This window comes from Ambystoma mexicanum, chromosome 6q, assembly GCF_040938575.1.
Source record: "Ambystoma mexicanum isolate Mex_15411 chromosome 6q, UKY_AmexF1_1, whole genome shotgun sequence".
Lineage (NCBI taxonomy): Eukaryota > Metazoa > Chordata > Amphibia > Caudata > Ambystomatidae > Ambystoma > Ambystoma mexicanum.
Window position 1 is genome coordinate 1,635,403 of NC_090937.1, and position 24,699 is coordinate 1,660,101.

At 49.3% G+C, this 24,699-nt stretch overlaps 1 protein-coding gene across 1 annotated transcript in view; it reads right to left on the bottom strand.

Moving 5' to 3' along the window:
• Positions 1-24,699, bottom strand: part of NCBP1 (nuclear cap binding protein subunit 1) — a 1,187,216-nt gene that overhangs the window by 366,190 nt on the left and 796,327 nt on the right. Inside the window, exon 20 of the mRNA XM_069630359.1 lies at positions 3,596-3,710. Within this exon, the coding sequence (XP_069486460.1) occupies positions 3,596-3,710 (115 nt within the window). The remainder of the gene's footprint in view (positions 1-3,595; positions 3,711-24,699) is intronic.

A 24,699-nucleotide genomic window follows, 5' to 3' on the forward strand; every position in this document is an offset into this window, starting at 1 on the left:
CTTTAAAGTCTTTAGTAATGATGTTTCTTGTTTTGCAGGGTTCCGGCGATGGCGGATGACGGGCTGAAGTGAGTTGAAGATGGAGCCCGTGTGATGAATAGAAGCGCCTGGAAGCACGTAAGTAAGCGCTTGTTGCCTGCTTCACGATGAGCTCTGTCTTTTTATTTTGCAGGTACAAGTTCGGAGCGGCTGCAGGGTTCCGGAATACCCACTGGGTTAGATGTGGAAAGGAGTAATGGCACGTGAGTATTAAAGTTCCCCAATGTCTTTAAACGCACCTTGTTTTGTCTTTCAGATGCGGGATGCAGCACCGAAGGCCTCCGGAGCGTGCGAAGAGTTGGTAAGCTTTTGTCTTTCAGATGCCGGAATGCAGTGTGAAGACCTCCGGAGCGCACGAAGAGTAGGTAAGCCTTTGTCTTTCAGATGCCGGAATGCAGCGCGAGGCGTTGGTGACAGCCGATGGACCAGGTAAGTGAAGAGTTGTCACTGAAGACCGTAATGCTAACCTGTTCTTTCTTGTCTTTATAGGTGTTGCTGAAGACTGGATTCAGGATGGTAAGCCTTTTTCCTTAGGCCCAGGATCAGATGCAGAAGACACGATGAGCGTTCTGCTGCAGAGGATGCAGAATAACGCAAAGCAAGATTCATCCATCGGGTGTGGTTTAAATAGCCTCCTGTAGTGCTTACGTGTCTCCTTCCACAGCCACGCCTAGGTAAGAAAAGAGTTCCTGCTTTCCAGAAGTGTTCCAGTGTTCTGAATCTAGGGAGTGGCTCCTGCCCCACCCAACAGGAAAAGTAGTTCCAAACAGAAGAGGATCAGAGGCTCAACTGGCAGGCAAGTAAGCAGCATGGTCTGCTGCAGGTAAGTCCACCCAAGCATTATGAGCCCGGCGCTTCCAGCGCTGGGACTGGGCATATTTATGAGCCTGGTGCCACTGGCGCCAGGCCTGGGTCCAAAAGGTCCCAATTGTGACTGGTTGGCACTCGGAACCTGGGTTATGGATCTGCTTCCAAGGGAGTTGGGAAAACCCTGACCTTTTGGAAGCAGAGATCATGACAGTAACACATCACAAAAACACATGAAGCCCTATGGAGTAAAAGACCCCATAGCCCATTAAACACATCTAGAGTCAAAGAGACGCACTCAAATCATGTCCAAGAGTGAGGGTAAAAGAGTCTCACTCTTGGCAGGAGAAAAAAAAATAAACCCCAAAAATCCAGCAAAGCTGCTGGGGGACTCACTAGGTTAGGAAATTCAGCCTAAACAGAGAATTCTCCCCAACACAAGCGTACCTTTATGGCTGGTGGCAGTGGACAGGCTCTACTGATGTGTGATTATTACTTGCAGGCTTTTCAACCCAACCATAGTAACGCACAGAAGGGCCACCATTCATCTAGAATGGTGGCTTTAATCTTTTATTTTCCCTTTTTTAGTGCGCTTGTCCTTTCTTGGTCCTTCTGCTGTCCTGAGGGGGGTCTTTGTTTAATTTTGGTCTTCGACAGGAACCATATGTGTAGCCGCCCACGGCGCCGAGGCTCCAGAGTGTCTGAAGACAGGAAACGAGGGAGGAGTCAGAAACTCTTCAGCACTTTGTCTTCTGGCATAGCTGCCTAGAACCAGTTTTAACTGCGAGGTTGGATGTCCTCCAAGAACAGCCACACCCCAAAGTTTGAATGTAGTATGTGTGCCGATAGGCTGGGTTCCTGTATAAATGGTCTGGATCCAAAAGCTGAAGATAATTTGAGCACTGGAGCAGAATTCAATGAGAAAGAGAAGACGGCTGTAGCTGATTTGAGTGACCTGAGATGCCTGCTGTGTAACAGCTGCCTGTGCTGACCACTTCTTCCATGCAACAGAGAAGCCCCTAAGATGACGACTGCGACCCTTAGGTTGGTGAGACTAGTCTTTAGAAGACCTGCATTTTCAGCCATTCCACGACTAGCTGCAACCTTACTGGGCTGCACACAACCAATACACTGGGACCTCGAGGCTGAGTGCTGTGCGCAACATCTTCCAGTAAACTATTCTCGCTGAAACTTCGGTGGCCTCCTGCTGGACTTCCAGAAGCAAGATTCTACTCCTCTATGTCCCCTCACCAGTGTGCTGGACCAAGATAGCGAGGCAAATCAGACAACCGTTCATCTGGTACCTTGAAAAGGGCACCCAATTCACAGACCCGGGAGAAGCACCCTAGACTCTTCTCTGCTGGGAGCATTTCCTCTCGGCTGCTGCAGCCAGTGTCTTTTAGTCACCGCAACCAAGAATCCAGGCACAGCGTCCTATGCTGCTGCTTCGTGAAGCCATCCTTCTGCAAGCTCTTCACTGCCAAAGTGCAGTCTGGCTTGAAGTAATACTTCGCTAAAGTGTTTGTGTTGCTCCTGTGTGGCGATTTGTGTAGTCTAGTTCGCCCATACTGTTGGAACGCATCTAGGGAGCCTTCTATGTAGTCCCTGAACACTTCCACTAACTCTGAAGTCTGTCACTTACTGGTTTGACGAGAATTCCTCTCGAACTCTGACTTTCCTGCATTTGTGCCTTATCCGGACCTGCCTACTGTTGGAGCCTGGATCACCGGGATCCCCCTTCTGCCTTTGAGAACACTCATGCCCTTGCTTAGGGAAGGACTTCTAAAGATAAGACCTCTGCACAGAATATATAACAAGGTGTTGCAAAGTATTTACTTGCTATGTGTTAGTGCTGTAACTGAATTTTCCTGAAATCGAATAAGTTAGTGTTACAAAGTTATTTACTTACCTTTGAATTGTGTTCCACTATTCTAGTAAGTAACATTGTTGGTATAACTGCATTATTGCTTGAAACAGAAGTGTAACAGTTAACTGCCATAAGGGTTTACCTACCATGAATTGCATACTACCATTCTAAAAGTCTAATAATGTGGTCTTACTCTCCTTGCATAGCACACTGTCTTCTACATTTTTAACAGTGGGTCTTACTCGCCGTGGTTTTCATACTGCTATTCTAAATGTGGTTATGTACTTGGGTTTACCTACCATAAATTGTGTTGGTTTTTATGTTGTGTTTATGACTTATAACAGTACTTCTCTTTCTTATGAATTTTCTTTGTCTGTGTATGTATAGAATAAACCATTATGTTTACAACATATCACTGTACAAGTGTTTCTTTGGAAACTTTGTATGCTACAAGTTAATTGTACCTTCCTACAGCCCTTTCTCCCTCCTAACACATGCCTGGCTGCTCTGTCATTGCTACCAACATACCAGGTGGTTCAGCCTTATAGTTGGAGTTTCTGTATTGCTCAAGGTATAGTTTTATAAAGTACCTTTGGGCGGACATTAGAAAAACTGTCCTAAAATGGGGGTGGGGTACAACAGGGTTGTATCCTTAGAAACGCTTTGGATGGCTAGGTATGGAATAAAGTTGTTGAACCAGTGCAAGACAAGAAAAAAAGAGGGCGCATGCCAGAGCTGCAGCTTGGGACCTAAAAACGTAGTGCTTCCTGTAGGATTTATGCCTACCCTCATAAAAGCCAGTTGGTAAATCAAAGAACTCGCAATCTGTACATCTTATGCAAAATGCAATGTCTTTAAAACAAAACAAAGTGCAATACAGACCCTTTTGTGCTTTTTCTCTAGCCTTCCCTTTGTTTCCTCCAGTTCCCTTTGGATTTTTTGCACATGCTTGTTCATCTTCCGGATTGTAGAATGTAATATTTCCCAAACATATAATCTAAAAAGAAAATCAAATATAAAAATCAACTTATATTGAGCACACAAATTTTGCAGGAATCTGAGCAAAAGAAATTCAGCAAATTTCATGACAAATTACAGCAGTTCATGTGAAATTAGTATGACGATTTTTGTAAAGGGGGAGAATACTACTACGCTTCTTAATGCAACTTCTGAAAAAGAGGCATGTAACAGAGGCTAGTGTGGGTAAAGAAAGGATTTCAACAGCTTTCTGAAACAAGATGGACATGAGGCATCAGCGAGCTAACGGCAGTGACTGAGTTTGGGAAATAAACACTGACCAACTCCTAAATCTAAATTGATTGAAAGAATAGAACTATGCCACAACTGTGTTTCAATAGCTTTACTTAAAGTAACTTTCTCAAGCTTTCCCCAACATAGACCTCTCATACATGGGTATTGTTCAGGTTTTGTTGCTACACTTTATCTGGTCGGTATTCAAATATTCTTTTTGGGCATTGATTCAACATTGGGTCTTGCCTTATTTAAACTGTGTTGGATCGAATACCCGACTGAAAAGCTGCTCGCCGAGGCGGGCCACGGCTTGGTTGGGGTGCAAGCCTGACTGGGGTCGGACTGCGAGCAGCGACCCTCGGGTCACCTGACTGAACAGGTGAGTGGGGGTTGCGAAGGTTCCGAAGGAAAGTTAAGGGGGAAATATGGAGGACAGGTGTTAACGGGTAGTAGGGAAGAGTAGGGCCTGTGTCAGTGATGAGGCTTTCCTTATCTATCCTTTATATGGCCATTAGGTTTTGGTAAGAAGTGAAGAGAAAAAGAGAAGTGGTATCCTAGCCCGAACGAGGTAGAAAGCGGCGCCGCGTAGCATTGTCTCATCCAGTGCAGAATAAATAAGTGAAGTTACAGAGAAAATAGTAGGAGTCTCGTATATTGAGTAGACTCGGAGTAGTTATTTAGAACATTCTTTTTCTGGGTACGAAAGGATTCTTGGAAAAGTAAGAGGGTGTAAGAAGTGGGGAGTGAATGAGAAGAGTAGGCGAAACGGGAAAGGGGTGGGAAAAAAACGCGTGCAGGTAGTGCAGGTGCATAAGGGTTATATGTGCTTTTGTGTTCGGTCCATTTTTTGACAAGGATATCCAAGTACTGTGATTAATTTGTGATTAAAGTGGCAAAATATGCAACAATCAACTGTAGAATTTGAACATGCAATAACTAAAAGGTTAACTTTGAAAAGGGGGTTGATATATATATATCTTGATACATATATGTGCATACAAGTTACAAGTAATTGATAAGACTCGTGGTATATTATCCAACTGGTGAAGAAGTGATTAAGGGGAAAGGGAGGTCGAAAGGTAAGTACAGACAGAGGGAGGGAGGGAAACCCATCGTCATGGGAGGAATAACACCACTAGCACATATTTGTCAGCACCTTCCATTATACAGTGAGAAAATACAAAAATACCATGATCAATGGTTGACGGAGATAAAAGGGGACAGTGCGACGCCAATCTGGCCAGAGGGTGGGTCATTCAACATGAGTATTAGATCTAGTATCTACACACTTGTTAGCAAGGTATAAGGGGAAACAACTGCAAAACAGAAGGGAAGTACTAGACCTATGGCGAATGTTTGAAGAAGTTACGCCTCCAGCAGAGGTAAGTAAAGAGAAAGTGAATGAAACACAGAAAACACAGGAAGAGGTAAGCGGAACGCCAAAGGGCGAGTGCACAACCACTACAGCTGAAGGCGATACAACTAAAATATATCCTCTAATGTCCAGACCAGCAGTAGGATATAGTGAGCCCCTGTATGTACCAGCATGTCCAACTCCTACACCTACAACCGGAGCAGTTGCCACAGCACCACCCCCCTATGATAAAGGAGGTTTGTATGGCCCAACAAGCGCATGTTAGGGATAATTCTCTGTTTAGGCTGAATTTCCTAACCTAGTGAGTCCCTCAGCAGCTTTGCTGGATTTTTGGGGTTTATTTTTTACTCCTGCCAAGAGTGAGACACTTTTACCCTCCCTCTTGGACATGATTTGAATGTGTTGCTTTGACTCTAGATGTGTTTAATGGGCTATGGGGTCTTTTACTCCATAGGGCTTCATGTGTTTTTGTGATGTGTTACACAGCACCCTCAGTGCAGTAACACAGGGGTGTCATAGTGACCCCTCAGTATAGACTCCATACCCTGGGACTGACTACTGTCTCCCAGGGCATGTAAAGTCATCATTGACTTTACTAGTCTTGAATTCTGAACAGAACCAGTACAAACCATCATATTGTGGACGTACTGGCTGGGGCAATTCAATTGCCCTGGGGTCTGTTAGTCGAGGGGGCACGTCTCCGTCCCCCCTGGTCGTGTTTTGGCTGGTGGCAGTGGATACTACTTTTTATATTCAACCGCAAATATTTCTCTATGGGATTTTCCCTTTGTTCGAGGCTACTATATTTAATTACGATAGCCTAGAACATACTGCCGGTTTATTTAATTATTATTAATTCTCTGGTTTGTATTTTTTGCCAAAACTCGTTTCTAAAATGGCGTTTGTGCTCTCTTCTGTGACTCCAACCCAAGTCGAGCCCTTTGTTCCACTTTTTGGCGGGCTTCTCCACAGAAGCCCTCCAAAGTGGTGCCACTCTGTTGGGGTACTTAGGAGGGGTGGAGGGGGATTTGGGCACCCTGGACTGAGTTGCCTAGGCAACTCAAGTCGCACTCCGTCCTGATTGGCCCAAGTGGTGAGCCGGCCGACTCACCACTTAGCATGTTTGAGTGACAGCTAGGCTGAGTGAATGGGGGTTTTCTGCATAAAAGCAGGGCTTTGGGGACTGGAACTTCAGAAGTTGCCACAGGACCCAAGAATCCGATGAAGAAGCTGAGCCGACCTGCCACGACAACACCACCGGTGGAGCCCTGCTGGACCGTCTCACCACTTTACCCAACGACAGATGAGATCTCCCGCCGGAGAGTCTTCTTCCTTTGACTGGTGGGGATAACCAGTTTCACCGTCTTTTCGCCTTCCCGATGCATCTCGTGGCCGCCTTGCCTGTGCCAAGCACCCCGGCAGACGGAATACCACGTTTTACCGCGAAATAAAGGGTAATACCTTGAACCAGAAAACTCTGCGGCTGGGTTCTTCCCTGGCAGTGCAACAACCTTCATCTTTCCTCCAAGTCGAGATCTTCTCTTCCCCTTTAGCCCCCGACTGTCGAACCTGGGTTAGCCTGGGACACCCTGGCTAAACTTTTCTGAGCCTCTCTAAACTCTTTTTGAACTCTCTGCAAGACTTTCAAAGCCTAGTGTAACTGTGATCTTGGGCGCATTTGTGCTCTGCTCTCTCTAAGAGTGGGCCCAGCCTATAAGTGACTTTTGTTCTTCTGCCTTGCTAAAAGTGTTCCTGTAGTGTATCTTCCCATATTCTGTCTTTTTCCCTCCCTTCTTCATGAACTTATTGGAGGGCCATCTATAGTTAAGCGCTCACCTGTCTAGAAAAAAGTGGTGTTAACTAAGACTTGTCTGATAAGGAATAAGGGTTGTATATATTATAATAGTAACTGCGTTTAGAGTGTTTTACAATAAGGGTGCTGGAGTGTTTCAAACAGTGTGTGTTTAAATAAATAATTATATACTTTGATACCAAATCTCTGGTCAGTGTTTGCTTGTGCTATTGTGTCCGAGTACCTATTGTGTATACTTTGCATACTGCCTAACTCTTCTTGAGGGAAGTCTGACTGCTCAGCCACAGCTACCAGGTAAATCTGGGTGGTACAGACTGCTACCAAGTGGGTTTACTGCTAACACCTGTAGTCCTAAATCTTTTGCAGTGTTCCCAAAGGGAACTGCACAGGTTTCTGCCTAACAGCGCACCCCTGTGAATTTAGCACATACCACTGGAGAATTAGACCGCCAGCTATCGCATGCACAGATGGAGATAACGCGGCTACGAGCGTTGTGCGACAGGAGCCGCCAAATGCTACCAGGGGGAGGAGAGGTGCCACCATTATCCATAGCGGATCTAACACCAACATTGAGCACAGCAGGGGAAGTGGCGCAAGCGATCTCAGAGCCAGCATGGTCAGTATCATCACAAGGAACACGCATACCACAAGGGCAAGAGAAAGAGTGGAGGTCAGGGGAATTCCTGTTCCATCTAAATGACAAACTCGTGAAGATTATACTCCCACCCACCCCAGACAGTGAGAGAGGAGAAGGATGTGAATGGAGCAATGAGCAAGAATCAGAACTAGAAGTAGTGTGGAGTGACTTACACTAATATGAAGAGGCAGCTGCCGAGACCGGGTCCCCACTGCCAAACCGCCGGTACCCAGACACCATCGCCACCACTATGGCAGGGTAGGCTAAGACAGCAAGGGGGAAATATGGTAAGACAAAGAAAGGTGCGGTAAGTAAGGTAGGGAAGAAACAAGTTACAAATGCCATGCCATTGATACATAAAGGAGCAGGTAGGCCACATTACATCCCGTGGGCTCAGATGGATAAAAACAACTTGCTAAAGGTCCTCCCCTCACTGTCAGGAGGGGCTGGGAAATGGATACACGCCTTTGAGAAAAACACAAGAGTGCTGCTAGCGATAGGCGATGTGAAGAGCTTATTAGTGTCAGCAATTGGTGATCAAGCAGACGCAGTGTGGGAAAAGGCCGGATTTCCCGCAGTAACGATGAGTTGTGACCGCCACGATGGATTGGCGTTCAATAATGTTCGAGCACAGGTATGGGATGCATTGAGGCACACGTTTCCAGATATTCCAGATTTACATTTAGTGATGCAGTGCACAATTGAGGAGAACGAGGATCCTACGCAATTCATACTACGGGTGCAGAATTTATGGAGAAGCAAAACTGGCACGGCGTGGAACCAGTCCACCGCCTTGTTTTATTTTATCATCAAGAAGGGGCTCCCGAAGGAGGTGCAGAAGGCCTTGAATAAAATAGCTGGGATAGAAACCAAGGGCTGGCCTCAAATACAGAGGATAATTGTGCACCACTGCAGGAGGATCAAAGAGAGAAAAGGAGATAGCACAAAAAAGGCTGGCAGATGAGGCAAAGCTGGTACAGAACAAATTAGTGAAGGACGCGGCCGTCAACGCCAGGGCAACCACAGACCGAGAAAACGAGGGAGACGAAGGAGCGCGAAACAGACCAGCAACAATAGCAGCACTGCGGGCCGCAGGAGGACAAGGACAGTGGAACGGAGAAGAGCAATACGGTGGGCAACAGTGGCAAGAAAGACCAGCAAGAGGAAGAGGTGGGTACCGGGGCCAGAGAGGGGGGTTTGGCGGTATGGGAAATAGGGGTTTTGGCGGCCAAGGAATGAGAGGCGGACCACAAGGGTCATGTTGGAACTGTGGGAGATGGGGACACTACACTAGAAATTGTAGAATGCGGCCTTCAGGGTATTTCCAGGGGCAACAGCCCATAGAGAACGAACAAGGTTGGAGGTGTTCACACCCAGGTAGCCCCTACGGACTACCGATGGGAAGTGGGAGACAGCAAGACTACTGTTATAACGAACCTCAGGTACAGCAAGGACAGCAACCACCACCACAACCAATGGCAAGACAAAATGCAGTGGGAAGCGCAACCAAGGAACAAGTTACTTACCTGTAACTGTTGTTCTCCAGCATGGGTCTGGCATGGATTCACATGCTCATGAATATTCCCCGTCGTCAGGCTGGGAATCCTCGGTAAAGAAAAAACCAGTATCAGTTTCGTTTCTGATCTGTCTTTCGTAGTAATAACCAATCACGGGTCTCTGCGTCATACTGACCACAGCCAATGACTGCCCTCTACCTAAGCACCGCCTCTGGCAGCCATCTTCAGATTTGGAAGCACGTGAAGTGGCAGTATGACCAAGTGAAGAGCCGCAGAGGGGTAGGCGGGAGGGTTCGCATGTGAATCCATGCCAGACCCATGCTGGAGAACAACAGTTACAGGTAAGTAACTTGTTCCTTCTCCAGCATGGGGTCTGGCATGGATTCACATGCTCATGAATAAAGAATACATAGCAGTACACACATGCACAACCACGGGAGGTGGCAAAGGCTCAACATTAAGCATCACATCAACTCAACATTAAGCATCTTACCTCCTCACCAGGCTCACCTCAGGCGAACAGGTTGCGCAGCACTGCTTGGCCGACCCTGGACTCCTCCCTGGAATCCCGGTCGACGCAGTAGAATTTCGTGAAGGTGTGCGTCGACCTCCACGTAGCAGCCCTGCATATGTCCAGCAGGGGCACACCAGATAGGAACGCCGTGGTGGCTGCGATCGCTCTGGTGGAATGGGCTCTCGGACGGCCAGGCAGCGGTCGGTTTGCCAACCGGTGACAGCACATGATACAGCCGGAGAGCCATCTGGAGATGGAAGCCTTCGAGAGAGCCTTCCCCTGATTGACAGGTCCAAAGTTCACAAAGAGTTGTGACGTCTTCCGAAAACCCTTCGTGCGGTCCACGTAGAACTTCAGCGCTCTAGCTACATCCAGCGAGTGCAAAGTCCTCTCAGCCGGCGACGAAGGCGACGGGAAGAACACAGGTAACACCAAGGGTTCGTTGAGATGGAAGTCCGACGGTACCTTGGGCATGAAGGAGGGGTGCGTCCTGAGCACTACCCTCGTGTCGTGGAAAGTCAAGTACGGGGCCTTGCAGGAAAGGGCCTGGATCTCTCCCACTCGTTGTGCGGAGGTGATGGCCACAAGAAAAGCTGTTTTCCACGATAGAAACTTCAACGGGGCCGAGTGCAGAGGCTCGAACGGAGGTCCCATGAGCTTGGTCAGCACCACGTTGAGCTCCCACGCCGGGGCCGGAGCCTTCACCGGCGGGAACGATCTGAACAGTCCCTTCATGAACTCTTTCACCAGACGATGAGACCACAAGGACGTCCGCCCCGTGGTTCTGGTGTATCGGGAGATCGCAGCAAGATGAATCTTGATGGACGCGTGTGCCAGACCAGCTTTGGCCAGAGTCAGCAGGTACGGCAGTACTTGGGGGGCCGTAATCCGTAGAGGGTTAATCTTCTGTGCGTGGCACCAGACAGAGAACCTCTTCCATTTGTGTCCGTAGCATTTAAGAGTCGAGGACGCCCTGGCCTTTGCAAGAACCTCTCTGCAATCGGCCGGTATGTCGTATCCTCCAAACTCTAGCGCTGCAGGAGTCAGGCCTGCAAGTTCAGCGACTTCGGGTCGTGGTGGAGGATGGCGCCTCCTTCCCTGGAGAGTAGATCCGCGTCCGCCGGCAGCTTGATCGGCGGGGACGCTGACAAGTCCAGAAGGTCCGGGAACCATATCTGCCTCGGCCACGCAGGTGCGACGAGGATCATCCTGCACCGTGACCTCTTGAGCTGGTTGACGAGCCGGATTAGCAGAGGCAAGGGAGGGAACGCGTAGAGGAACAGACCCTCCCAGGGGAACGAGAAAGCATCGCCCATGCTCCTCGTCTGGGGAAACCTGCTGGCGAACCTCCGGCACTTGCGTGTTCGTCGCCGTCGCGAACAGGTCGATCTGGGGTGTGCCCCACCGTCGGAAGAGGCGATCCACCAGATCCTGCCGTAGTTCCCACTCGTGGCACGAGCGCAGCTCCCTGCTGAGTGAGTCGGCGATGGTGTTTTTTATCCCTGCCAGATGAAACGGCACCAGAAAAATCCCTTGGGCAACGGCCCAATGCCACAGGTCCTGCGCCTCCTTGGACAGCGCTGGGGACCTGGTTCCGCCCTGTTTCCTGATGTAAAACATGGTGGTGGTGTTGTCGGTGAAGATCCTCACCACCTTGCCCTTGAGGGACGGAAGGAAGGACCTGAGGGCCCAAAACACTGCACGGAGCTCCAGGACGTTGATATGCAGGGACTTCTCCGTCGGGAGCCAGAGTCCCCTTGCGTGCAGATTTTCGGTGTGCGCTCCCCACCCTTCCAGGGAGGCATCCGTGGTCACAGTCTCCTGGTGGGCTGGGGTCTGGAAGTCCATGCCCGCCGTCAGATGCGCGCGGGTGCCCCACCACCGTATCGCTCGTCGGAAACTCTCGTCGAGCTTGATCCTTTCCTCGAAGCTGCCCGTCGTCTGGATCCAGCGCGCATCCAGGAATTCTTGCAACGGGCGCATCCGGAGCCTGCACATGGGAATGAGGTAGATGCAGGAAGACATCATCCCGAGGAGGGACTTGATGGACCTCACTTTGGCCGCGTCGGCCACCAACATCCGTTGCACCTTGCCCAAGATGGTCCTGGTCCTCTCCTCCGACGGGGAGGCCAGAAGGGACACTGTGTCGAGCCTGGCTCCCAGAAACAGTGCGACTTGCGCGGGCACCAGGTGGGATTTGGCGTAGTTCACGGAGAATCCCAGGTCCGTGAGGAGTTGGACGGTCCTTGCCGTGTGGACCACGGCGAGCTCCCTCGTCTTGGCGCGGATGAGCCAGTCGTCCAGGTAGGGGTAGACGTGAATCCCCTCGCGGCGCAGCTGCGCCGCCACCGGTGCGAGGCACTTGGTGAATACCCTGGGTGCCGACCGTAGTCCGAAGGGAAGGGCTTTGAACTGGTAATGACGCCCTTGGACCACGAATCTGAGGAATTTGCGGTGCCCCTTTAGGATGGGAATGTGGAAGTAGGCATCCTCCAAATCCAACGACGATAGGAAGTCTCCTTCCTCCAGCTGACCCAGGACGTGCTGGAGGGTGACCATCCGGAACTTCTGCGCCTTGATGAACTTGTTCAGACGTCGCAGGTCTAGGATGGGGCGCCATCCTCCCGTCTTCTTCTTCACGAGGAAGTATCTCGAGTAGACTCCGGAGCCCCGAAGCCTCTTTGGGACGAGTTCGATGGCGCCCTTTCTGAGCATCGCCTTTACCTCCAGGAGGAGTTGAGGGACGTGAAGTTCTTTCCTGGCCACGGGGGGGACGCGCGGGCACCTTCTTTGAAACTCGAGCGCGTGGCCCCGGGCCAGGGCGTCCAGCACCCAACGGTCGGTGGAGATGGACTCCCACACGCTGACGAAGCCCGCCAGCCGGTCTCCCACCGGGGTGCTTCGGTGGGGGCCCGACCCCACGGCCGGTTCAATCCTGCTTGGACGCGGCCTTGCCGCCTTGACCTCCTTGGCGACGACGGCGGGGTCCGCTAGACTTGCCTCGTCCTCTGTAGGCCTCTTGCGACGACGAGCGGGCCGCTTGACGGTAGGAAGCGAAACCGCCGCCGGAACCTTTGGAGGCGCCCTTGCCTCCGCCGCTCCGAAAGGGCGTCCGTCGTTGCAGGACTCCAAGGGCCCGGGCCGTCTCAGTATCCGCCTTGATGGCCTGAAGGGAATCGTCCACTGTCTTCCCAAACAGGTTGTTCCCGTCGAAGGGCATGTCCAGGACTCTGGTCTGGACGTCCTACCGGATGTCCGTAGCTTTGAGCCATCCACGACGTCGAAGGCAAACGCCGTTGCCCAGCTGGCGGAACCCGGTGTCGGCGATGTCCGTCGCCACGGTGATGGCGTGGTCCGAGGCCACCTCACCTTCCTGCAGGATCTCAAGGGCCTCCGCCCTCTTGTCGTCCGGCAGAAAATCCAGCAGGGGAGCTATCTTGTACCAGAGCTCCCTGTCGAAGCGGGCCACGATAGCCAAGGCGTTGGCCGCTTTAATCGTCGTCGCTGCCGACGAGATGACTCTACGTCCCATAGCATCCAATTTCTTTCCCTCGCCGTCCGGCGGGGAAGTCGATGTGGAGGCCGCACCCCCCCCCGCTTTCTTCCTGGCTGCCGCGGAGACGACGGAGTCCGGGGTAGGCTGCGCCCGGAGGCATAGGGGGGCCGTGTCCGGGACCCGGTACTTTTTCTCGTACCGGTCTCTTCTAGCTGGCGTCGTGGAAGGGTTCTTGAGGAGGGAAAGGCCCTCATCCCAAATGTCGTCCAACAGAGGCACTGCGAGGACCGTCTTCCTCTTGGCCTCGCGCCGCTGATAAAGGAAGCCTTCCTTTTTCTTCTCCTCAGGGCAGAGTTGGAAAAGCTCGGAAGCCCTGGAGATCATGGAGTGGAAAGATCCGATCTCGTCGAGCGGAGAAGCCCTGGTGGGAGGCGACGACGGAAAATCCTCGTCGTATGCCTCGTCGTCCGTACCCGTCGCTGCCGTGTCAGTCCCCGTATCATCCCCTCGGGTGGACGGGGAGGAGGGCTGGAAGGGGCGCGACGGTTGAAAAGGAGGTGGTGGATGGATCCTTCTTTTCTTGGTAGGGGGAACACCAGAAGGTCCCAGTTCTGGATCCCCCGACGGGAGAGGTTCCTCCGTCGGTAACGGTAGCCTCGTCCTTATCTCGGAGCATAAGGACTGTATGGCCAACAAAATGGCCGCCGAGTTGTCTTGCGGCGCTGGCAGAGGGGAATCCGACGGGCGAGCAGGGGCCCCCGTCGGTATCCTCGACGATGTCGTCGTCGTCACCTGCGTCGGGGTCCATTCCGACGGGCTGGCCTTCTTCCACGCCTAGGCCGTGGCTTAAGACCTCGATCAGCTCCTCTTCTGAGGTTGAGGCCGAATCTCCGACGACGCCCTGCCCCCCCTTCTTCTTCCCCACGGAGAGTTTCACGTGGGTCCTATCGATGGGCACAAAGGAAGACTCCCTCCGAGGAGGCAGGGAGATTCTGGGCCCTGAGGTCGCCACCACTGGTGCAGCCACCACAGGCTGAGCCAGGGCCGCCGCGACCTTTTCGATAGAGGGCTTGGTCGGATGGATCAAGGCCTTCACCACCTTAGGTGCGCTCACCGCCTTATCCTTGAGGGAGGGGGCACTGCCACGCTCCTCCTCTGCCTTAGAGCTCGACCGGGGCCTCTCCAGGAGCTTCGCCGGGTGCTCGGCCTTCCTCTTACCCGACCCAGAGCGTTGGCTCGTGGTTGATTGTGCCGGGGAGGGTGCGCCCTGCCTGGCGCCCGTAGAGCCAGACCGTTCGGCGCTCCCGGTGCCAGCGGACTCGCGGTGCTTGGCCTTATGTTGGGCCCCCGTCGCCGGGGCGCCCTCAAAGGTCTTAGAAGACCGCTCGGATTTCTTCTTCTTCTCGCCAGACGGGCTCTTACCCTCCAGCCAGTTGGCGAGACGTTGATGGCGGTCCTTCATGGTCCGTTCCGACATGTTGCCGCAAAACGCACAGTCCTTCTCCACGTGCGTCTTGTCCTCATGAAGGCAGTAAAGGCAGAAAGAGTGTTCGTCCTCCTTGAAGACGTTCTGCAGCTGGCATCCAGGGCAGACCCTGAACAGCTTTCCGGGCGTCGAGCTTCCCTTCTCCTGGGCCATCTCCGAGACCGGGCCTGAGAAGCTTCTGGATTCCTCCGAAGTGTAGCTCGACGAAATCTTCACCCTTGAGGGGCACAGATGAATCCGACACGGGTCCCCGTTGATCGGATGTAGGATCGGTGGAGCTTGAGGCTCTTTTGACCGAAAGAATCGAAGTTTTTTGTGAAAAAAGCGCGAAAAATAGCACTAACGCTCGAGAGCAATAGCACGAGGATCCCAACACATGAACGTGCGGTAAAAATCTGAAGATGGCTGCCAGAGGCGGTGCTTAGGTAGAGGGCAGTCATTGGCTGTGGTCAGTATGACGCAGAGACCAGTGATTGGTTATTACTACGAAAGACAGATCAGAAACGAAACTGATACTGGTTTTTTCTTTACCGAGGATTCCCAGCCTGACGACGGGGAATATTCATGAGCATGTGAATCCATGCCAGACCCCATGCTGGAGAATAATTGTTATGCAACGTGGCGTGACCGTGATCAGAGATAATGTCTTCTCCGAGCCAGGGCAAGAAAGACATTCAGATTAGGACAGCCCACAGGGAACACTTGCGTGTCCAGTCCTATCCACCACCCTATGTGCAGAAGAGGAACCACTAGTGGGGGCAGAGATAGGAAACAAGCAGTTTATCTTTATGGTAGACTCTGGAGCAGAGAAATCATGTCTTATGGAAGGGCGGTTTCCACTCTCAGGCAGGAATTTAGAGATGCAGGGGTTCTCTGGGGCCATTTTAAAAGTTCCTCACACTAAAGATCTTGATATAACGGTGGGGGGGAAAAACCGTGCGTGCACCCTTACTGTACTACAAAGACGCGCCAATAAACCTGCTGGGTGGAGATTTGTTGAGCAAATTGAATATGACTATCTCCTTTACAGAACGAGGAATAATGTGCTCAACACCAGGAGTATGCCCAGTACGAGCAATGTTGATGATCAGCACAGTGATGAATGAAGTTGTGGTGCGAGGGGTACCCATTGATATAAGTTGATATAAGCATGTTCATATATGGTATCAAGGTGTTAGCATGAGTGGTGCCAGAGATAACGAGAAACGAATGGAGAACACCATCAGAATTCATATTCCGCCCAATTGCACACACAGCCATTGTACCAGGCACGATAATGTCCATAGACATTGAGGCAGTTCAAGTATCCAGCAAACGTAATGTGGTCATAGGACTGGACGCGCACAGGTGCAAGTGGAGGACTGTTATGCATAGACCCAAACATAATGCTACGAGATATAACAGATGAGGAATTGTTCACTGATGGTGAGGATGATGGAGAAATAATAATGGAAATAAGCATACCATGTGATATTATGATCCAATACAGAGAGGTATATAACCCATTGATGGCTAGCGTTAAAGCCCCACTGACTATATTTGAGGAAGACATGACAAAGGTAGCACCTGAAATTTGGACCACCGGGCCCCACGATGTAGGGCTGCTGCATGTGGTGACACCAATAAAAATAAAACTCAAACCAGGTGCAATGCTACCGAGAGTAAAACAATACCCCCATATCAAAAGAAGCGGAGGAGGGAATTAGAGAGACCATAAAGGCACTGCTGAAACAAGGCATCATAGTGCCATCAACCTCCCCATGTAATACAGCGATTTTCCCAATCAAAAAAGCAAAGGGAGGGACGTGGAGGATGATCCAAGATCTCCGCCCACTCAATGACGTCATTCAAAGAGAGTTCCCATTAGTGCCTAACCCGGCATCAATATTGTGCAGTGTGCCAAAAGAATCAACATGTTTTTCTGTAATTGACTTGAAGAATGTTTTCTTCTCCATACCACTCGACCCAGGATCCCAGTACCTGACAGCCTTCACAATAGGGAACAGGTATGAACACTGCCGACTCCCGCAAGGGTATTGTGAAAGCCCCAACATTTTTAACAGGGTGTTAAGGGAAGAGATTGGAAACAGATGTAGAGAGCACCATCATTCAATACGTAGACGATTTGCTCGTCTGTAGCCATACAGAAGAAAAGTGTCGAAAAGACTCAATAGCACTACTGAATGTGCTAGCTGCCAAAGGATACAAGGTAGACAAAGGGAAATTACAATACTGCCTTGCCGAGGTTGTATACCTCGGACAGTTAATATCAAAAGATGGGAAGCGAATACTCCCAGACAGAGCAGCTGCTATATGCAACATAATACCAAAAACTGTGAAAGACATGCAAACATTTCTTGGCATTTGTAATTATTGCCGAGCATGGATCTTTGATTACGCGGCATATACACGCCCCCTTGTCGGGGGGGAATTCTGCCGGGGTCGGCCGGGCCGTCCGCAGACCTCCGGGCAGGGAGGCCCCAACTCCTCCCGTGTATATCTCGGATCGAGACAGAGTATGAGGCACACACAAGGAGCAAGGCAACTTCTGTCGTTTATTATGCAAACGGCAGGGATGGGTCAAGGAGCGCACGCGTTCGTCCTGACACACACACAATAGTGGGGCTCGCAGGCCCTTTTTACTACATTATGACGCGCTACTTGCGTCATTCCAAAAAGTTACCAAAAGAACCTATCGCCACTCTTGATTGGTTGCTCGAGTGGTGGGGTTAGTATAGTACGCATATAGAGAATGATATTAGTGGTTAAGATGTAGTCAGGTGGTATATCTGGGTTGTCCCTACAATTAGATACATAAGAATTGTTACATGAAGACCCCTGAGGATTGGCTAACGTTACTGACGTCTGAGATAAGAACCTCATGTTCTGATTGGTGCATCCGTGAGCTCCCCAGCCTGGGACCACCGTTGTTCCCAGCACACGGTGCACCTGTGGTTGCAACAGTGTTTCAATATGGGTACGTGCAGGCAATGTGAGGATTTATTCATAGGTGGGAGACTGACCGTTCCCACTGTAGCAGGTGTCCATTGAGCCTTTCAAGTGTGTCGGCCTGCGTCTCGTAGCGAGGTACCCAGACGCCTTTTCTCTCCTGGGTTTTGGCATCTCGTCAGGTTCGGCTTGGTCACGTGGGGAGGGACCGTGTTTGAGGCATAATTCTGCACAATTAATATTGTTTTTCCACTGTATGTCTGGTTTAATTTGCAGATATGATTTTAACATTGGTACGTGGAGTGCGAGGTTGCAACATCGTGCCTTTGAAGATTTGTTTCTTGACTGTGGGTTTGCAACAGTACGACCTTGGCTGGTTGCTCCACTGGGTTCTTTCTGCAGGCTCAGCAACCTGACTTTTGCTTTGTTAATGTCCACGGGAACTCTTGCTTGGGGCCTACTTGGGCCTGGTGCACGAGTAATCCATTTAGTGCATGGATGCTTTAGGTTATAGTGGCATACAGTTTCATGGCCAGTATCGTGTTTCCATTATATCTCTCATGATGGTAACGGGTTTCAAGAGAAGCGTGAGCAAGCGTTATAAATGAGCTCATGGTGCGTCTTGCGTTTCTGCATTCTGAAAGCCTATGTAAAAATAATAAAGATGCACGTCCGTGAATAAGCCTGTCGCCTACGTCAGAGCACTGAGTATGTTCTTCGTGTAGATTGGTGTGGAAATGTTCAGCGTGTATAATAGTTCAGCGGTGCTTCCCGTTATCTAGGTCGTCATGGCATCTCTAACGATGTGTAGATTTCAGTCTAGTTGGTCCGTGCCGCAGGTGTCGGCATGGCCAGTGCGGGCTGTTGGGCAGGCAGATGGACACATCCGTATGTTTCTGTACCAGGGTATTTGGTCATCTGGTAAATGGGCAAACTCTTCTCGTGGCGGGTGTCTGGGCCGCGACCCTCTAGGCCAAGCGCGAGAGGTGAAGGACGGGAGTCTGGTTTTCCATTCTCCCACTTCAGTCCCCCCTCTGGTCGACTTGTCGACCACAAACATATCCTTCTCGTTATCTCCTCTTACTCTCCATATCTTGGTTATCCCTCCGAGATGTCCATAATGGTTTACGTGATCTTCAAATGACCAATACATGTATTCGCATGTTCCTCCAGGAGTACAGTACACCCATCTTCCTATGTAGCTCCTAGGGTTCCTTGGGTTCTCGATCTTCACTGATGGTGGGTCTAGATGATTGGCGATGATTTGGGTGCGCAACTTCTCCCTTTCGTGTATTATCACACCTGTGTGCTGGCCGTCATCTGCTGGCATCAAGGGGTGCATTCCCACCATTTCCAGCAACTCATCAGTTGAGCGCGCCTTCCGGGCTTTCCAAAATCTAATTATTATCAGTGCAGCTCCAGCCAAAATAGCACATCCCACTATTATTTTCAGTCCATCTGACAGCCAAGATGGCATCCATGACCATAATAGTGAAAACCAGCTTTTATCCTTGTTTACGCCGTTACTCTCGTCCATCATTTTGGAGTGCATCTGGGCCAATTGTGAAACTGCTTCTGTTAGTGTACCATTGTCGGCATCGTTGGCAGGTATGAACGTGCAGCATGATTGTCCTATCTTTGCACAAACTCCTCCTTCCATTGCTGTGAGAAGGTCCAATACATATCTGTTCTGTAGTGCTACCATCCTTACAGCTCGCAGCTCCTCTTTAATTGCGTTAAACCCATTTACTGTCGAATTTATGGTCATCATTAGTTCCCATCTGGTTATTTGCAGCCATTTTGCGTTTGCGTATGCCTGCAGTCCCGGATGTATTATTGAGGAGAAGAACATTGCTGCTCTGCTGAATAGTCTGTGTTCTGGCGGTATTGATGTTAGTTCCGTTTCCGACCTTCCCCACAGATAATTTCCTGTTAATGGCTCTCCTTGTCTTTTTCTCCTGTTTAGGACAGTATCATTGCTGTTGGTCCTGTTTTCTTGCTCCTTCTGGAGTGGTGCAGATCTCTTTCTTCTCCTGTCTCCTTCATCCATTTTCGGAAATTTCGCCACATCGACATGCTTCTTAGGTACCACTAGTGATGGTACATTGACGTGTACCATTGTGCACACACCACTCCACAGGGGAGGCAGTGTATGATATGCCTTTTCTCCGCAGGCCCAATAATGGTCCATTATTACTGCTGTTCCCGCTCCCCCCTCAGGTAACTCCATCACACTTGCACAATTGGTGTTATATCCCACGTCCACCTCTCCTTTATGCTGGTAACATACTTTGGGCGCAGTCAATGGTAATAGTTATCGGGTCTTCATCTTCTTCTACCCACGTGAGCATTGGTACGTACTTGATCCATGTCGTCCAACATCGATGATTGTGTGTCTCGATGGTTGAGATAGTTTCTTTTGTTACCATGTTGCTGCCAACCACTCCTATCTCCCAGCTGGTACCCAGGAACACCTTTCCTGTTATCGTCAGTAATGGCCTCTCCCAGCATCCTTGTTTACCCGGAACTTCCGTGGCGTACCAATCACATGGTAGATACTGCAGTGTTACCTTCTTTGTTTCTCCTTTTTCAGGGCCACTTGTTATGTATCTGAATGCTTCAGCATGTAAACTGGTCTTGTGATAACTCAGATAGGTCTTGAGGAAGTTGTTTTCATATGGGTATGAGTCTCGTGTTTTCCATGTCATGTGCACTACTGTTCCTTGGAATCTTCCTTTCGTTTGGAACAGGGCCAAATATATTATGCACTGTGCTGTTTTTTCATCTATTTCTGTGGCAACAAATGTTCGTGAAGCGCTCATGGCGTATGGTATTAATGAGCAAACGTAACAGCTATCCTCAGTTGTCTGCTTACCAATGCGGGTCATGTGCTGGTACCATATGTTGTTTGTGACGTGTGCTGAATCTTGTACATAATTATCAATACCTTTATTGTCTGAGTATGTGCTGCGTTTAACTTTATTTCGCTTTTGTTCATTGTTACTGTTACCACCTGACGTAACACCTGTTGCAGCAGGGAGGTGGGGTACATTAGGTTTGGGTGCAGCAAAAAAACTCATAGCATAGCTGTACTGCCATACAGAGGCAGCCAAAACTCCGGTGATCATAAAAATCCCTATTATTTTTATTACATATGCTAACCTCACCGACATTTTTGCTCTTACCTTGCTGCAGTCCTGGCAGCGTATTCTTGCGACGTTAAAGTTGCCCGCCTAAAAATTCTCAAAAAGTGCTTGTTATTAAATGTTAGTTTTGTTTCATTAAGCTCTCCCTATCAAATAGTCATTCAGTGCCCAGGTGAAGAGTTGCTCCCACGCTACTCTAAGTGATCGGTCTCTCAAGACCGGCAAGTATGGGCGGAGGTGGGGCATGTAATTTTCTATGGCCAGGAGGAAGGCCGTGTAGTATACACGTACCCTTTTCTTTTTTAAGTATGTTGGCCTTTTTATTTCGTATACAAATTGGTGTGACAATTCTTCTGGGTAACTATCGTCTGGCAGCACCATCTACGCCTGCACACTGAATTTGTTAGATAACTTTTCTTAACAATACAATATTACGCAGCTCCTGTATGTGCGAGAGAAAAAGAGAACATTCACGTGTTTACATGTGTATTGGTGCAAGCGAAGTCCTTAGTTTTTATTACAATTGTATTTAGTAGTCAATGGGGGGGGGGGTTTGCTCAGATGGCGGGAGCAGTTTTACTCTTTGAACGTGTGACCATGGGGTGGGCAGTGTGGGGATCGCCCCCTTCTTCGTCCGTTATTCTCTCCGAGGGAACAATTGGGTCGTTGTCTGTGGTTGTGTTTTCTTCCGCTGCCGGGGATGTTGTTGGCGTTTTTCCAATGGACCTGTCGTTGGCGCTGGGGCGGGTCTGCAGTTTGTAGATTTTTACATCATGCAGGTGGTTCCACGCACGCTTATCCTTTAGTTTTACTGCTCTTGTTGATACGTCCTCTACTAAATGGGGGCCAGTGAACCTCTGCTGGTTCCACCTTCTATTAAAATTTCGAAGTAGTACGTGGTCGCCTTTGGCAAGTTTGCACAAGTTCTCCTTTTCCAATTCTGTATTTTCGTCTATTTCTTGGTTGCTGGTGGACCCGCCCCGTGTGCGCTCGAGCTGTTGAGACACAAACACAACGCTAGTAATCAAAGAAGACACATATTGATACATTTCATCACCTAACACATTCGCAGAACTTTCTTGGTCGGTGAATGCCCTTGACGTTGGTGTTAGGGGAAGGCGCATTTGGCGTCCAGTAACCACCTCGTGTGGGGTGAGGTGGTGGTCGGACCCTGGCCTGTTTCTAAGTTCGAACAGTGCTAACGGAAGGCAATACAACCAACTTTTCTTTGTTGTTTGCTGTATTTTAGCAATTGCCTCCTTCAATAGGCCATTCAGGCGTTCACATACACCATTGGCCTGTGGGTGGTACGCACATGCAAATTTGTGTTTAATGTTCAGTAGGGATGTGATATGCTGGAACATTTCATTTGCGAAATGGGGTCCGTTGTCTGATCTTAACACCTCGCACACTCCCCACCTGGGGAATACCTCCCTTACTATAAATTTGGCTGCTCTAAACGCATCAGGGTGTGAACAGGGCCCTGCTTCGATCCACCTAGAAAATGGGCATACTACTACTATCATGTATCTATTGCCTTGACAAATGTTGATCATATCAACATAGTCAATGTGGAGGTGCCGAAAAGGTCCTTCTGGTCGGGGTATGGTACCTCTTATCACCTTTAAAGTATGACCGGCCGTGAACTGTTGACATGTAAGGCAATTGCTGATAAAATTTGACACATGGGATGTTAACTCGGGACAGAACCAATCTTCTCTAATTCGTGCTGCTATTATTTCTTTGCCTGTATGGGCAGGGTGATGTAATTGGTTCAAGGCGGTATTTAACAATGCCAATGGTATTACAACTTTCCCAGTGCCACCCTGGCGCCATAGTGCGTCGGTTGGTGACATTGTGCATCCTCTTTTCACCCATACTTCTTTTTCGGCCATTGGTGCAGCCGCTTGTAACTCCATAATCTGGGTGGCTGGGAGATGGGTGTACCCTTCTTTTATTAACATCTCCCTCGCTATTCCCCTCCCTCTCCCTCTCTGTGAGTCTGTGGGGTTCCATATCTCACCAAAATATGCAGCATATTTTGCATGTGCGTCTGCTGCTGCATTTCCTTTTGATATATAGTCTTCTCCATTGGTGTGTGCTGTGCATTTTACTAGGGCTAGTTCTTGGGGATCGTTTATTACTTCAATTAGTTCAGCCAACAAGAGGGCATGTTGTACTGGAGTGCCGTCAGCTCTCCTAAACCCTCTTCTTCTCCACTTTGATAGCCCTGAGTGGACAGTGGATGTAACATATGCACTGTCGGAATATATAGTAACTTTTTTATTAAAACTTTCCTTTAGTGCCAATATGAGTGCAACCAGTTCCGCCGCTTGAGCAGAGTAATGCTGTGGTAATTGTACACACTTAATAGCCACACACACTGGCGCTTCCATCATTTGTACTACTGCTGCCCCAGTCCTCCTTATCCCGTCTCCTTGATCAATAGTTGATGACCCATCAATAAACAAAAGCTCACCTCCCTCTAGTGCGTTTTCTTCAACTTTCCTAGTACATGAGTACATCTCAGTTACTTGGGTGCAGTCGTGGGCGTAATCTCCCTCTTCAATTACTTCTGCTAGGAACCTTGCAGGGTTAACCGTGCTACATCTAACAATTGCCAGTTCAGCTTTGGACAAAATAATCTCATAACCTGTTGCCCTCTGTGTCGTCAGTGTGGACTTAGGTTTATTCAATATCGCAAATAGTGCATGTTCTACAAATAGTGTAGTTGGACACCCCATAGTTATTGATGATGCTTTTTCTACTGCAAATGCAGCTGCAGCAAGACCTTGTTCGCAAGAGAATTGTCCTAACATTATTGGATCTAAGTGACCGCTGTAAAATGCTACTGGTTTATAGCCCATGCTAGTCTTTTGGGCCAATACTGCTTTCATTACTGCTGAGTCGCAATGTGAGAATATAAAAAATCGTCGCTCATAGTCTGGGGATGCTAGTACTGGAGCAGTTGATATTGCTTCTTTTAATTCATCAAATGCCTCCTTCATTTCCATAGTCCATCCCAACTTTTTCTCCCCTTTATTTGCTTCCTTCAAACCCTCAAGCAGGGGTCCTATGTAAGAGCTGTAATCAAATACCCATGCTCTACAGTAGTTGCACAGTCCCAGAAATTGCTGCAGTTCTCTTACAGTCTGTGGCACGGGAGTGCCTGATATTGCCTGTGCTCTTTGTGGTGCAATCCTTCTTCCATATTGTGATATCAGTTGGCCAATGTAAAGTACCTGTTCCTGACAGTATTGTATCTTTTCCATGTCTACCTTGTACCCCTTTTCAGCCAATATCGTCAACATTTTTAATGAGTCCTCTCTACATTTATCTTCATTTGTACTGCAAATTATTATGTCATCCACATACTGTAACACTGTGCTTTCCAACTCAACGTTACCCAAATCCATCTGTATTACCCTATTGAAAATTGAAGGTGATTCACAATATCCCTGTGGTAATCTGGTATGTTTCCACTTCCTATTTCGGTAAGTGAAGCTTGTCAAGTCTTGTGAGTCTGGGTGTAATGGTATTGAGAAAAAAGCATTTTTAAGGTCAATCACTGTAAACCGTGATGCTTCTGCTGGAATGCCACACAAAATTGTGGCCGGGTTTGCTGTTACTGGATACTCTGCTTCTACTATGTTGTTCAACGGTCTGAGGTCCTGTATGAACCGCCAAGACCCTCCTTTAGCCTTGCGCACCGGGTACACAGCTGTGTTGCATGGGGATTCTGAGGGGACCAATATGCCATTGTTTATAAGGGCTGTTATGGTTTCGTATATGCCCTCATCTG